General features: G+C 30.5%; 1 protein-coding gene across 1 annotated transcript in view; it reads right to left on the reverse strand.

Moving 5' to 3' along the window:
• Positions 1 to 13,446, reverse strand: part of LOC143067821 (protein O-mannosyl-transferase 2-like) — a 36,395-nt gene extending 22,949 nt beyond the window's left edge. The window contains exons 1-11 of the mRNA XM_076241384.1: positions 12,961 to 13,446; positions 11,115 to 11,199; positions 10,470 to 10,574; positions 9,117 to 9,225; positions 8,595 to 8,703; positions 8,056 to 8,121; positions 7,113 to 7,206; positions 6,506 to 6,612; positions 3,358 to 3,440; positions 2,577 to 2,686; positions 2,040 to 2,167 (exon numbers count right to left, since the gene is read on the reverse strand). Coding sequence (XP_076097499.1) covers positions 2,040 to 2,167; positions 2,577 to 2,686; positions 3,358 to 3,440; positions 6,506 to 6,612; positions 7,113 to 7,206; positions 8,056 to 8,121; positions 8,595 to 8,703; positions 9,117 to 9,225; positions 10,470 to 10,574; positions 11,115 to 11,199; positions 12,961 to 13,220 — 1,256 coding nt within the window. The 5' untranslated portion in view covers positions 13,221 to 13,446. The remainder of the gene's footprint in view (positions 1 to 2,039; positions 2,168 to 2,576; positions 2,687 to 3,357; positions 3,441 to 6,505; positions 6,613 to 7,112; positions 7,207 to 8,055; positions 8,122 to 8,594; positions 8,704 to 9,116; positions 9,226 to 10,469; positions 10,575 to 11,114; positions 11,200 to 12,960) is intronic.

The following is a 13,446-nucleotide window of genomic DNA, read 5'->3' on the forward strand; positions in this document are numbered from 1 at the left end:
CAAATATCTTTATACCTCATGTCTATACTTTATTGTAGTTTTAACATGGGTAGGCATTATATTCGTGATTATTTTTGCCTGAGCAAAAGTGAGGGCTAAAATAACCCAGTATAGCCTGCATCAATTATTTCAATTCTGATAGGGCAATTAAGGTAATTTCTATGTCCGATGTGTATAAATGTAGAGCGTTTGTGTAGGCTCTTCCATGAACCTCTCTTTTTTGTTTGTAAACAAGCAAACGAGTGGCCATGTGATTTTTCAGAGGGAGGAGTTTTGAACAGCTGGCATGAACGGTTGTCATATCTAGGTCAAATATGTCAATTTCCAATTGCAACACATAACAGTCATAATAAATGAATAAGTAACAACATGTGCATCATTTAGGAGTTTGGAACTGTTTTAAGTTAATGAAATATATTAAATGCATGCCAATTTGATCAAATTCATTATTCTGCAGTCAATGTTTGCATGTGCAAACAAATTTTATTGTATTTAGAGCATGGGTTTATTCACAAAGCGAAAGAAGCATGTCATATAAGAATATCACATTGATCCAAGAAATACATGTGTACTAAGTTTAAGGTTGATATGACCACAGATTCATGAGAAACTATCTTAACCCAAACTTTTTCCCGAGATTCTACTGATTTTAAAACATAACATTCAGGGCTCACACTACTTCAGAATTATAGGGAGAAGTGACTTCTCTTTTTGAAACTGATAGGGAGAAGTGGTGAGATTTGAAAGAGAAGTGCTCATTCGCGCGGTGCGCTACAATGTTTGGATTTTACAATAGTATAAAGGGCCATATGTAAATAATGTTCTTTTTATATTGTTCAATTCATATCTGAGTAAAAAAAATGCAATTAAAGTAACATTTAAAATTAAAAGTTGTTTAAGTTTTACTAAGGTTCTTGTGAGAAACTTATTCCAACTAAATATCTAGCACTAAAAAAAAATTATTTTAAAAAATGTAAAGAAATTATAATATATCATTATTACAATTTAATTAAAAATTATCTTGTGTATGAAATTCAGTGTTTCTCATAAAAAAATATAAAAGTTATTAAGCTGGGCAATAATATATTGAAATTAGTATAATAGTCTCAAAGTTAAGCAACTTTAATCAATAGTTTGAAACAATCCATAAAAAATATAGGGAATTATATACACCAATCAATTAGATGTAACAAAAAGTCTCTTAATGTGTGTGGAATGCATAATTTTTCCCTTTGGGATCAATATTCTTCTGTCAGCTGTTCCGTCCGTGCGTTCGTAGTAATTATTGTAAAAGTACGGATTTCGGTCATAGCTGGTCCGGTTCAGATCCGTAGTTTAGAAATCGGTCAATGGCGGACGAATGCAAGAAAATTTACAAAAATAAACGATGTTTGACAAGTTATTTGAAAAGGAACATGACGTTTTTAATGCAATAAATGGATTAAACATTTACTGGAGGCAACTTTTATCACGTTTAAATGAAGTAACAAACTTATTTTGCCGCCGAAATTTAGGTTGATGTACGTTTTCGAGTATTAAACAAGCACCGGAACTTGCGAAAATGCATGAAGTGATAAAAAGTTGTATTTTTATCAAATAACCTGCTACACACTGCGAAGACAATACTTCAACCTCTTTTCTAAAGATAATGAATCGTTTATGTCTGAATTTCTTTAATTATCAATAAAAAATTGATGTTTCATCAACTTGGTAAAAATTGAAAATTTCCGATGACGGAAGCAACTGAAAGCGAGTATCATCAAGAACAGGGCGACTTGATTTCGCTTTTGGGGGTCGGGGAAAGCGAAGTGACGTTCGGCAAGGCGACTTCTTCGCCCAAGTCGCCTGGTAGCGTGAGCCCTGAACATTTCAATATTCCATAAACTGGTTTCGGGGTCAAAATTGTCATCTACCACATAATTATTTAAAATTCATAGTATAATAAATATATCAACTATATTTCAAGTTGATGTGACCTACTATTGTAGGCAATACATGCAAATGAAAATTATAAATACAAAATCCATAAAAAATCTTACACTATATGTTCTAATCTAACAAGATCTCCACTCTTAACTAGCTCTGGAGAGTCTGTTTTAGTCCACTGTGTATCGGCTGGTTTTATTATCCACATGTTGTTTTCATCTTTGTGAGCATATGTTGTAACCTACAATTGAAATTGGTCAATACTAATTCTATCATTTACATTTAACTCTGTCAATATATATAACATACATTTGTCTTCAATAAGTAACAGAAATTATACAACTATCAACAATAAAAGTGCCACTTCCTTGGCATCTTATCAACTTTCTAAATTATTGAATTTTCTCCAAATAATGGAAAATAATTTTTAAAATTGGTGAAAATTATAACAAAGGTGTAAAATGTTAAATCTCTGTGGTATGGCATTACTTCAATTTTTAATAATAAGACCATATTACTAGTAAATGGTTTCACTAGAAAAATTGTCGGCTGACATTGTTGTTCTTCCATCATGTACTGAATTGTGATGATCGCATTTCTAACAAAGTAACCGTGGAAAAAAAACACCAAATCTTCAGTTAATTGCTGACCTGTTGTTGTTGTGGAGGATGTTCTTCAGGATAGAGGTGCCAATGTGAATGTAAATAGGCTCCTCCTGTTCTCCTCTGTTTCAGGGTAAACTCGCTGCCATAGGCAATATCTAAAACAATAAAGATTTGGAAATGAACAAATAATTTTTGTCATTTCTATACAATAAAGTGTGTTTTGTCCCAAACTTTTAATGAGTTAGAAAAATATATCTTTAGAAATTTGTCTTGAGAAATATATGTTGCTGAGATGTTCCCCATAGAAGAATTAAGAAACATTATTATTCTTCTCAATTAATATAATCAAACATCAGAGTCGCAATGTTTTTAAGATACCTACTATATGTCACTTAACATATCCCATATTGTTGACAATAGCAATCAAAAGGGAGCTTAAGTCAATAAATATAATCAATTCTACAAAGTTTCATGAGAACAGCTCTAAGCAATTTTGAATTTTTGTATGAAAACTGGAAAATCACAATTTTTTAATGAAAAAACCCCAAAAACTCGGAAACCTAAAATCTAAAATTTGTAAAAATCGAAAGGGAGCGCACGTCAATAGATATATTCAATCCACCAAAATTTTATACAAACTGGATTAAGTGTTTTTGAGTTATTGTACGACATGTGGAAGGCGGACGGACAACGGTATACCATAATACGTCCTATAAACAGGTGTATAAAAAACATGAAATCAAGCATCTCACGAAAATGTGATTATTCCTGCGTCCACGAAAAAAATTGAATGAATCCACATTAGATAATCTGTTACATTTCTTACTTTCAGGCATGCTGACATTATATAATCTGTTGCCAATCAACTGCGACTGAAATCCTGAACTGTAAAAACCATCACCGGAACCACTGCAATTAGTTAAAATGCTGTTATACAAATGTACTTATAACATAATAAATTACAACATTTTTATTGGGTATACATCAAACAGACAGCATTCCAAAGTTTAAAGCAACAAGCATGCTACATTCTTCAACAATAGACAGGTGCCCCTTTAATATGTCAAGCTGTAAATTGTCATGTGTATACAAAGTTGTAAATAAATTTCTTCCTTCTCCAGTTCCTGCTCAGTACACTATCTAGTGTATTATCAAACTGATGCATGCTGCAGACTTTTTGAGCAAATAGTCCCAACCCAAGCACTTAAAGGTTATGATAAGAAGATGTGATACAGCCCGTAACAGAGTAGTGATCGAATTCGTGTTTCTTTATCGTCAGAATAAGTTACGTTATCGACAAACTTATTTCAGAAGTGACATCATTTAATTTTCTTCATCGACAAAATATTTCATGTCCAATGTGTAAGTTTTCATTGTTCAAGTCGAAGTTTTTTTAACACAGTAAAACATTTTTTATAATCAACCTCTGTCATTGGCATTCTTATGTTTTACTGTTATACCACTGTCCCAGATTAGGGGGAGGGTTGGGATCCCACTAACATGTTTAACCCCGCCACATTATTTATGTATGTGCCTGTCCCAAGTCAGGAGCCTGTAATTCAGTGGTTGTCGTTTGTTTATGTGTTACATATTTGTTTTTCGTTCATTTTTTTACATAAATAAGGCCGTTAGTTTTCTCGTTTGAATTGTTTTACATTGTTTTATCGGGGCCTATTATAGCTGACTATGCGGTATGGGCTTTGTTCATTGTTGAAGGCCGTACGGTGACCTATAGTTGTTAATGTCTGTGTCATTTTGGTCTTTTGTGGATAGTTGTCTCATTGGCAATCATACCACATCTTCTTTTTTATATTTTCATTTTAACGGTAAAGGATCAAATACGGGAAATTTCTATCATTTGTTATGAGGAAATCATTATTCAATCGAACATATGTCTTTGTTCATGACACATATTATGAAATACAAAGGAGTTGAAATGATCAAATACTTTCGAACTGACGGAAACAAAAATACATAATCTAGAATGTGTACATGTGTTCTGTCATAAACAATGGCTTCGTCGTGTGAATCGACGAGATCATGTTACATGTAACTGATCTTAGCTGTAAAAACAGTTGGTGCGACCTCGATAAAATCTTTATCAATTTAACATAAGCGATAAACATTCATGACTACAATGATAATGAATTTATTGGAGTCACATCCACTGTTTCTACTGTAAACATGAACTCGTCGGTTAGTGCAATGAAGACACTTTTAAAGATTGAGATTGTTGGTTTATTCTTTACACCTTCGAGGTATTAAAATTATTTCAGTGTTTATTTAAAGTTAAATTTATTTTCAAATCTCTTCTGTTTAAAATTGTCGAAACTTCCGTTTAAGATTTCTGTGGTAAACTATCTATTCTATAGTTAGGACCATTTTATAATAAATACCCTTTTGTACAAGAATACTTTCTTAATAGAAGTATAGATCTGCTGGTTCTAGATTTTTTTTTATAACTTTCATTATTGTAACGACGCGCTATGAAATTCAGATTATTTATAAATGAAGTTGTATATAAATTTTTGGTCATAAACACAAATCTTTTAAAAAGTTCGACGAGTGCGTCAATGTTACAGTAGTCTGTTTACTGTAAGTTACTAAGCTTGGCCTGATTCATCTGTCATTTATGGAAACTAATTCACCACTTTCTGAGACATTCATTTTTATTTCACCATCAGACATAGAGCTACATTTGTAACTAAAGGAAAACTCTCAAATTAAAGAAATTTGACATGATATACTGAAACTTTCTTATAATCAATTATACGACTGCTTTTCTTAGATATGTGATTTTTCATGATCAAACTTTTTTATTGTTAACGGACATTTTGAGATTTTTTATTGTAAAAAAATGGTGTTTTTTTAAAGAAATCAACATTCAAAATTTAGAACTTCATGAACATGTACAGGAAGCTGAATTATTGCACATCTATGTACTACTTAAAATTGTACTTCGATCTGTCTGTGTGTGCCATTGCAAGAAATAGTTTTGCTCGTTATTTTGTCATATTAAAAAAAATTCTCAACAAAATTTTCCCGTTTAAACTGTACTAGAAAAAAGTTTGGCATGTGAAATGGACGAAGACATATTCTAACAGAAGTACAAATACCAGTCCTCCCTTTCGTGTATACATATGAGAAAACATTCCAAAGTTATTGATTGAATTCAAATCCATCACACAAACGGTACACATTGTAGTCCGAAAAAAATAAAGGACTTCATTCCTATCAAACACCTTTTTAATTGTTTACCAGTATATTTCTTTTAGTTTTGGGTAAAATTGTAAAGGAAATAATACTATCAAGAAGTCCTTCCATAAATCTTTTTTTTCTGTTCTGACTTTGAAGAAATGACTACTTTTCGCCCAATCGAAATGGTGCATTGACATATTTTGTTTCATATTATTAGGATTATTTTCAATATTATCGGTATTAAACTTGATTATCGACACATGAAAGTTTGTCAGCATTGTCAATCTTTTTAACGTTAAAGAACTAATAGTTCGGTCACTACTCAATTAAGTTTGTCGATAACGTAGCTAATTTTGACGGTAAAGAAACATCAATTCGATCACTTCTCTGTTACGGGCTGTATGATTGCCAATAAATAACTCTCCATCCAAGACACAATGTATAAAAAGTAAACAATAATAGGTAAAAGTCTTCAACACGGAACATAAGGATTCAAACTGTTATGTAGATTTCTTTTACTAAATAATCCTATGTGTTAGTTTGGTATTAACAATCATATAAGGCTACAAGGTTAACAGATGTTTTATTTCAGAATATAATTAACATCTTTTTACATATATGTTTGACAAACTGTTACTAAAACCTGGTTAGGAGTGACTCATAGATTGACTTTTCTTACAAATAGAAAGTTCTGTAATAATGTTGCTCTTAAAACCCATGGCCATCAAAACCTTGTGTTTTATTTTAGTAATGATTAACAACACATGCACATTTACCTGCGATTCAATATCTTAAGATGAACTGCAAAAACCATCATATAAACAATGGCTGGTAAAATAATCAGACAAAGTACTCTGGCTAGGAAATGTTTCACAATTAAAACCTGTAAAACAATTATGAATATGCAAAATTAATTTAATATCACACAACAAAAAGAATAAACAATATAAAAAAGGAAAAAAAGCATTCAAGCATGAAGAAAAAAAAAGTGTTGAAAACTGATTATTTAAGTGAATTTTCTAAGTCCAAGGATCATAACTCTGCACAAAATCATCAGACAGGAACAAAATTCAAATTGATCAGCCTGTCATGATAAAACTTGTCATGATAAAACTATATACCATCTTTCAAATCAATTTCTTCAAGCATATTTTGCAATAAACTTGTAGCAAACAATTCTCAATAACCATATTTCATCACAATTTGAGCAGCTCTAAAGTACAAAATTTAATGCAGGTACAACATGCATGCTAATAAACATCACCAAAGTATTTCTGGCATGCAACACAGTTATTTCCTGATAAAATTGGCATTTTATTACAAAACTATTTCTTAGTTTTAAAGTTCTCTCACCAAAATTAACATACAAAAGAAATACTTTACCATAGTTAAACATTTTTCTCCAACAAGGCACCATAGATCTGCTGCTGTAGAATATCCAGCAAATAATATAATAAATAAACCAACAAACTTAACACTGAAAATATACAAAATCAACCATTTTAAATAAAAAATAAAACAAACATCTTCAACTTCCACTCTGTGTTTTTGTTAGATGTATTTCTATTTGTATCAATCTAACGAGTAAATCCTTTTTCAACTGATTTATATAGTTTGTTCTTAAGCTTTACTGTTACGCCACTGTCCAAGGTTAGAGGGGGTATGTGCCTGTCCAAAGTCAGGACTCTGTAATTGAGTGGTTGTTGTTTTTTGCTGTTTTTCATATTTGTTTTTTGTATATTGTTTGCATAGTTTGTTCTTATGTTGTGCTAGTGCATCACTGTCCCAGACTAGGGAAAGTGTTTGGCACCAACTAACTAGTTTTACAACGCCACACTCTGTATGTGCCTGTCCCAAGTCAAGTTTCTGACACCATTGTTGAGAAATAAATTTTATAAATACACATGATGGTACTTTAATTACATGCAAGTTTAGGTATCTTGTAATTTTTCATAAATCTCTATATATGTTAAATCTTGCTGCACTATTTTTATGCCCCATTTTTATGCCCCATTTATGGGCATAATGTTTTATGGTCTGTGCGTCCGTTCGTTCGTCTGTCTGTTCTGCTTCAGGTTAAAATTTTTGGTCGAGGTAGTTTTTGATGAAGTTGAAGTCCAATCAACTTGAAACTTAGTACACATGTTCTGTATGATATGATCTTTCTAATTTTAATGCCAAATTAGAGATTTTACCCCATTTTCACAGTCCACTGAACATAGAAAATGATAGTGCGGATGTGGCATCCGTGTACTGGGGACACATTCTTGTTTTCCTATGTGAGATACTCAACACTATACTGCTTCCTTTTATCATATATACATACCCAATAGCAAAAGCTAAAAATATTCCAGTCTGGGCCAGCCAGAACCACCAATAAATACTAAATGATCTGTAAAATATATAATAAAATTGTTTTTCTGTTTTTAAAGATCAGAACCCTCATTCAATCCTAGATCAAAACATATCAATTTTATAAGTAAAAAGAATCCTCACATACTCTATTTATAAATGTTACAACATTCCAGTTAGTTGAAAGAGTTATGCTAGACAACACGTCAAATTTTTCATAAGAAATGACTTTTATATTGTTCATGGTAAATTTCTTTAAAATCTATTACTGGTAGGAGCTTTTTATTCAAACTGTTTATGGAAATACAAAACTAGAAGCAAGCAAGTTATGGGAAATCTCTTTCAAAAAATGTTGTCTTACTAGATGTGGTAGAGGTTGAGCACTTCAGATTCAATAAACTATATTTAAACTGTTTAAGAAAATATGTAACTGTAAAGAAGCAAGACATTGGAAATCCTCTTTCAAAAATATTAAGTCCTACACTATGTGTTTTTTCCAATAAAAATACTCACTCTTGTCTATATGAAGAAAACTTTAACAAACAATAAACGGACATCATGATGAAGAACAGTAAAATTGGATCCAATAGGATATGTCTTGACAATGTTAATGTACCAACATCTAAAACAGAAATATATATATATGAATAGTCTTGAAATTAAAAGATGGGAATCCGTTAGTATTTGACAGTTCTATTTGAAAAGTTTGGTATTTATATGTGTTGGACTGAGATCATTATGCAGTCTCAAATGGATATATTTTTCTCAAATTGACATCCAATCTGACATCATAATAATGTAAGGGATATCATATTGATGGCTGGTTTTATTTGTTGTTCCTTTACATTGTACATAAGTCACTATACATGCTATATTTACTGTATTAGATTAAAAAAAAACCAAAAAAAAAAACCAATAAGTATATGAAGGCAGCATTACGTGTAATCAAAACATTCAGTACATACAAAATAAATAAATCAACTTTGTATATTTATATGAACGATAATACTTGTACTAAAATAAATAAATACTTACCTAATAATATAAGTGTGGCAGATAAAGATGAGGCTAGTAGAGATTCTGTCAATAACCAAACAGACATATAACTTAATGGCACTAAACTTCCTCCAAGTATGGCACAAAACTGTAATATAAACACTTAAAAGTATAAATATTACATACGTTATGCATCTGGTGAATATATACATTTATAAAAAATCTACAGTGGCTGCCTTTGGTGCATTGCTGTCTGCTAATTTTGTTATCCCGGTTTCCATTTATTACTTTCAGAAAAAGTTAGGCTGTTCATTTACACACAAATTTTTTATTTGTATGCACAACATTTAGATATTTAACCATTTAAACATGTTATAAGTAGTTTCGAAATCAAATGTCAAATGAAATTTCAATGAAAATAATAATTGTTCACTGTAAATGGGATATAAATGTGTGCATATATTATTGCAAATCACTGATTACTTGTAAAATATGAGATTTATTTCATGCGATTCCATAAAACTTGTATATAGAGGAAATTCACCACTGAGATTAGGAAGGCATGTTATCATTTATATTGATAAACTGATACTGTAACATTTTTCAAATGAATAAAAAAATCGTGATAATTTCTTAATGTACAGTATATTACTCTATCATTTATCTCATTGTTTCAATACAAAGAACAGGTCAGAAAAGATAATTTTGTTAAGATTTTGTTTGTTTTCACAAGTCAGTTTAATCTAAGTAAGTACTATAGATTCATTTATTTTTGTGTGTACCAAATTTTGTGGGTTACAATTGTTTTCTCATGTTTATTTGATTTTGTCGTTTTACAGAATTTTGTACCACATTTAACTTTCTGGTTCATCTGTACTCATGAAATCAATGAAAATTGGTATCCAACATATATTAATAAATAAATCCACAGTATTTCAAGAAAATAATTGATCTAAACCAATAACTTCTCCTGGAATTACTAACTCAATTAATTAATTAACAGTTTTTAACATAATAACCTCAAATTCAGAAATCTCTGTGTGCATTTATTACTGCTATTTTTAAAGAACGACAAAATAGAGATTAATCATTGCAATTTCAGGAAAAGCTGCATACAGATAAATGTATCAGATATCAAAAGGTGAGGTCTCATTATAGTAATTCTCACCCAGTCACATTTATAATAAAACCATTGCAATGACATGAATTTACAGTGTACTTAAACTGTAATATTGAGCATCATGTAAACTTTTAGGAAAAAAGTTCACTACAACTTGTACCTTAATCATTTCTTCAATAAACTAAAGAGGAATGCAACTATAGAAATATCATATTCTTATATGATTATATTTGTATGTCCTTTTATTTTTTAACATTTGACAAAAAACTTACCATTCTCATACCAATATAGTTAGTATCACCATACTCATCTCCTGGTTTGGCAAACGGGAACTCTCCATCATAGCCAGTTAAAACACCAGACAAAGCTATCAACATCTGTTAAAGGTAAACTCAATCATTCATTTTAATCATACTTTATATTAAGAAATTCTTATTTTTAATTTCATTTGATATTCAGTGGCGGATCCAGCGGGGGGGGGGGGGGTGTTCTGGGGGTTGGAACCCCCCTTTTTTTGAACGATCAATGCATTTGAATGGAGACATGGAGTTGGAACTCCCCTTTTGTCCTAGGTTAGGAACCTACCTTTTTAAAATGGCTGGATCCGCCCCTGGATATTACATGTCACGGAATAGAAGATCCTTCATAATATAAGTTCCAAATGGAAACAATATTCTGGAATATTATTTCCTCTCGGATAAATATTACAGTAAATGTTCCTAACAGAATATACGGTATAGAATATTTGTTCCAACAAGAACAGATATTATGACATTGTTTCCAGTGGAACTTCTGTTAGGCGGAACAAATATACATTGACAGTCTTACGGTCGGAAGGTCGGCTGGTCGCCTAAGATTGCTTACATCCACTTCATTTGAACTTTAATCTACATGTGTAATCAAAATTTAATAATTACCTTTCCTAGTGGTGGATGAACATCAAAGAAAAAAGTCCTCTTTATATACCAACTTCCCATTTTTCCAAAATGAGTTTCATCCCAGCTGAAATAAATATCAATCAAAATATTTAATTGACCAAATAAACTAAGTTTGTTAAATAAATTAATAATGAATTCAACAAACAAAAAAAATCTAACATATTCAGAATCAACTTCAATAAGGGAATAAATTAAGTTTTATAACAATTTTTTTGTTTTTATTAAGTTGAAATTTGGATTCACATTGAACAGATTCCTTTGATTTTTTTGTTGAATTCAATGGAATTTTTTATATGATAATGTGGATTCATTATCATTCGTTGGATAACACTTTTCGTGGATTTCACAGGAATAGGTGAATCACAAAATTAAATGTTCAACAAATTTTCTATACTAAGGCATGTATGCAGACTTTGGCAAAACCATCAAATTAAATATCCACGAACATGCAAGTTTTCCTTAATCCAAGAAAATTGATGAATCCAGTATTAAATGTACATGTAACATTGAATAATACATAATCATTGTCTCCTGGGCAAAGTTCATTGAGTTTTCCAATTTTAGTGAATTATTTAATTTTAAGCAAGGTTGTTTTAAGCTATAATCAAATTTTGAAAATATATGTTGCTTGGTTAAATAGTTCATGCTCAGTCAGGGGACTTACTTAAATAAGTGATTATTAAATCACTGATTCAAGTAACATTATGTTCATAAAGGTTGTAAGTTAGAGTTGTCTTTCTTTAATAATCACCTATTTAAGTAGTACAAATTTATCACAAGACTAAGTGATTTAATTTTATTGTAGTTTTAAATATAGAATACTAATGATCCAGGGACTAATTATGTTTCTAAACTTATCAGAACCAACATCTGTGTTGTCTAGGATGACCAGGTCATGTCAGGTGATGACCTTCTACTGAATCTAGGATAATGACATAAAAATCACTTGTTTAAGTATCATACCTCAATTTCCTTAAAAAAAAATCACTTCTTTAAGTATCATTATTCTAATAACCCCCACTAATTTCAACACCCCCGAACAGTGAAATTTTTACGCGAACAGTAGAATTTTATTACATAATCTGAAAGATTAAACCTTGAACTTTACAGGAAAAATAGTCCCACTGCTGGGAAAAATCTGTTAAGAAAGTATCAGTTCATTAAGTTAGGCCATTATTATAGCATTTTATCCACTAAAACAGAATTTGCAGCTAAATTATTGCACCAAAGGCATAAACCTTTCTACTTAAAAGAAGCAAAAAGTTAATTTTTTTCAATTTTACTAATGAAAAGATATTATCTAAACCTATGTGTTTAAAATTTTAGTATACATGTAACTACAAAATCACAATTTATAACAAACTTTCTAATTTGCTACTTAAATAAGTGATTTAAAAATCACTCATTTAAGTAAGTCCCCTGACTGATGCTGTATAGCGTTTTTTTTTAAAAAGATAACCATTTTTCTATTTCTATTTGTACTTGTAAGGGTGTATTGCTCACTTCTCCTCATACTGACACATTGCGTTATTTATCTTAAATGTAACGTAATCATAAGTTTTATGGAGTTATTTAGAGTTCCCTTTATATATCAACGAAGATACAACAAATGAACTTGTATATTATTACTCTGTCAAGCAACATGTGTATATTATTTCTTCGACTTAAAAAATTGTAAACCAACTTTATCATGTACATGTACATCTTTTTAAGATATATATTTTAATGAATTTCAGATAGATCATATAACAAATACAATTAATGTACTTACAATATCTAAAATCAATAAAAGTATAAGTAAACAAATTTAGAAAAATTAACCTACCACACATGTGTTGGATTTTCGATATTATAAAATCTCGTTATAATGGACAAAATAGTAAACAGTAATAACAACAGAATATACATTCTTTCAGTAGTTCTAAAACTTTCATTTTCATCTTCAGTTTTTCTATTCTCAACATTTTTTAAATTTGTTTTAGTCGTCTCTTTTAAATCACTAATAATCTGTTCATGTTTCTTGGTTGAGATATATCTGTCGGAGCATATCTCCTCTTTTCTCTTCCTTAACCCATTAGATGACATCTTTTTTTACTGCTTTTGTAAACGCCTCGGGAAAGGGTGGACAAAACGCAAATTTTTAGTTTATGCTTATCTTCATTTACGATAATTTTAAACAAATTTAAATGTAATTTTGCACTATCTGTCTTTTAAACTATTCAATCGTTATGGTTCCTTCAACATTTTTGATATAAAACAAACTTTCGCGTCGGACTTCTACAACAAAATTTCTTTGATGACATACAGGTAA

The sequence above is a fragment of the Mytilus galloprovincialis genome, chromosome 3 (assembly GCF_965363235.1).
Source record: "Mytilus galloprovincialis chromosome 3, xbMytGall1.hap1.1, whole genome shotgun sequence".
Classification (NCBI taxonomy): Eukaryota; Metazoa; Mollusca; class Bivalvia; order Mytilida; family Mytilidae; genus Mytilus; species Mytilus galloprovincialis.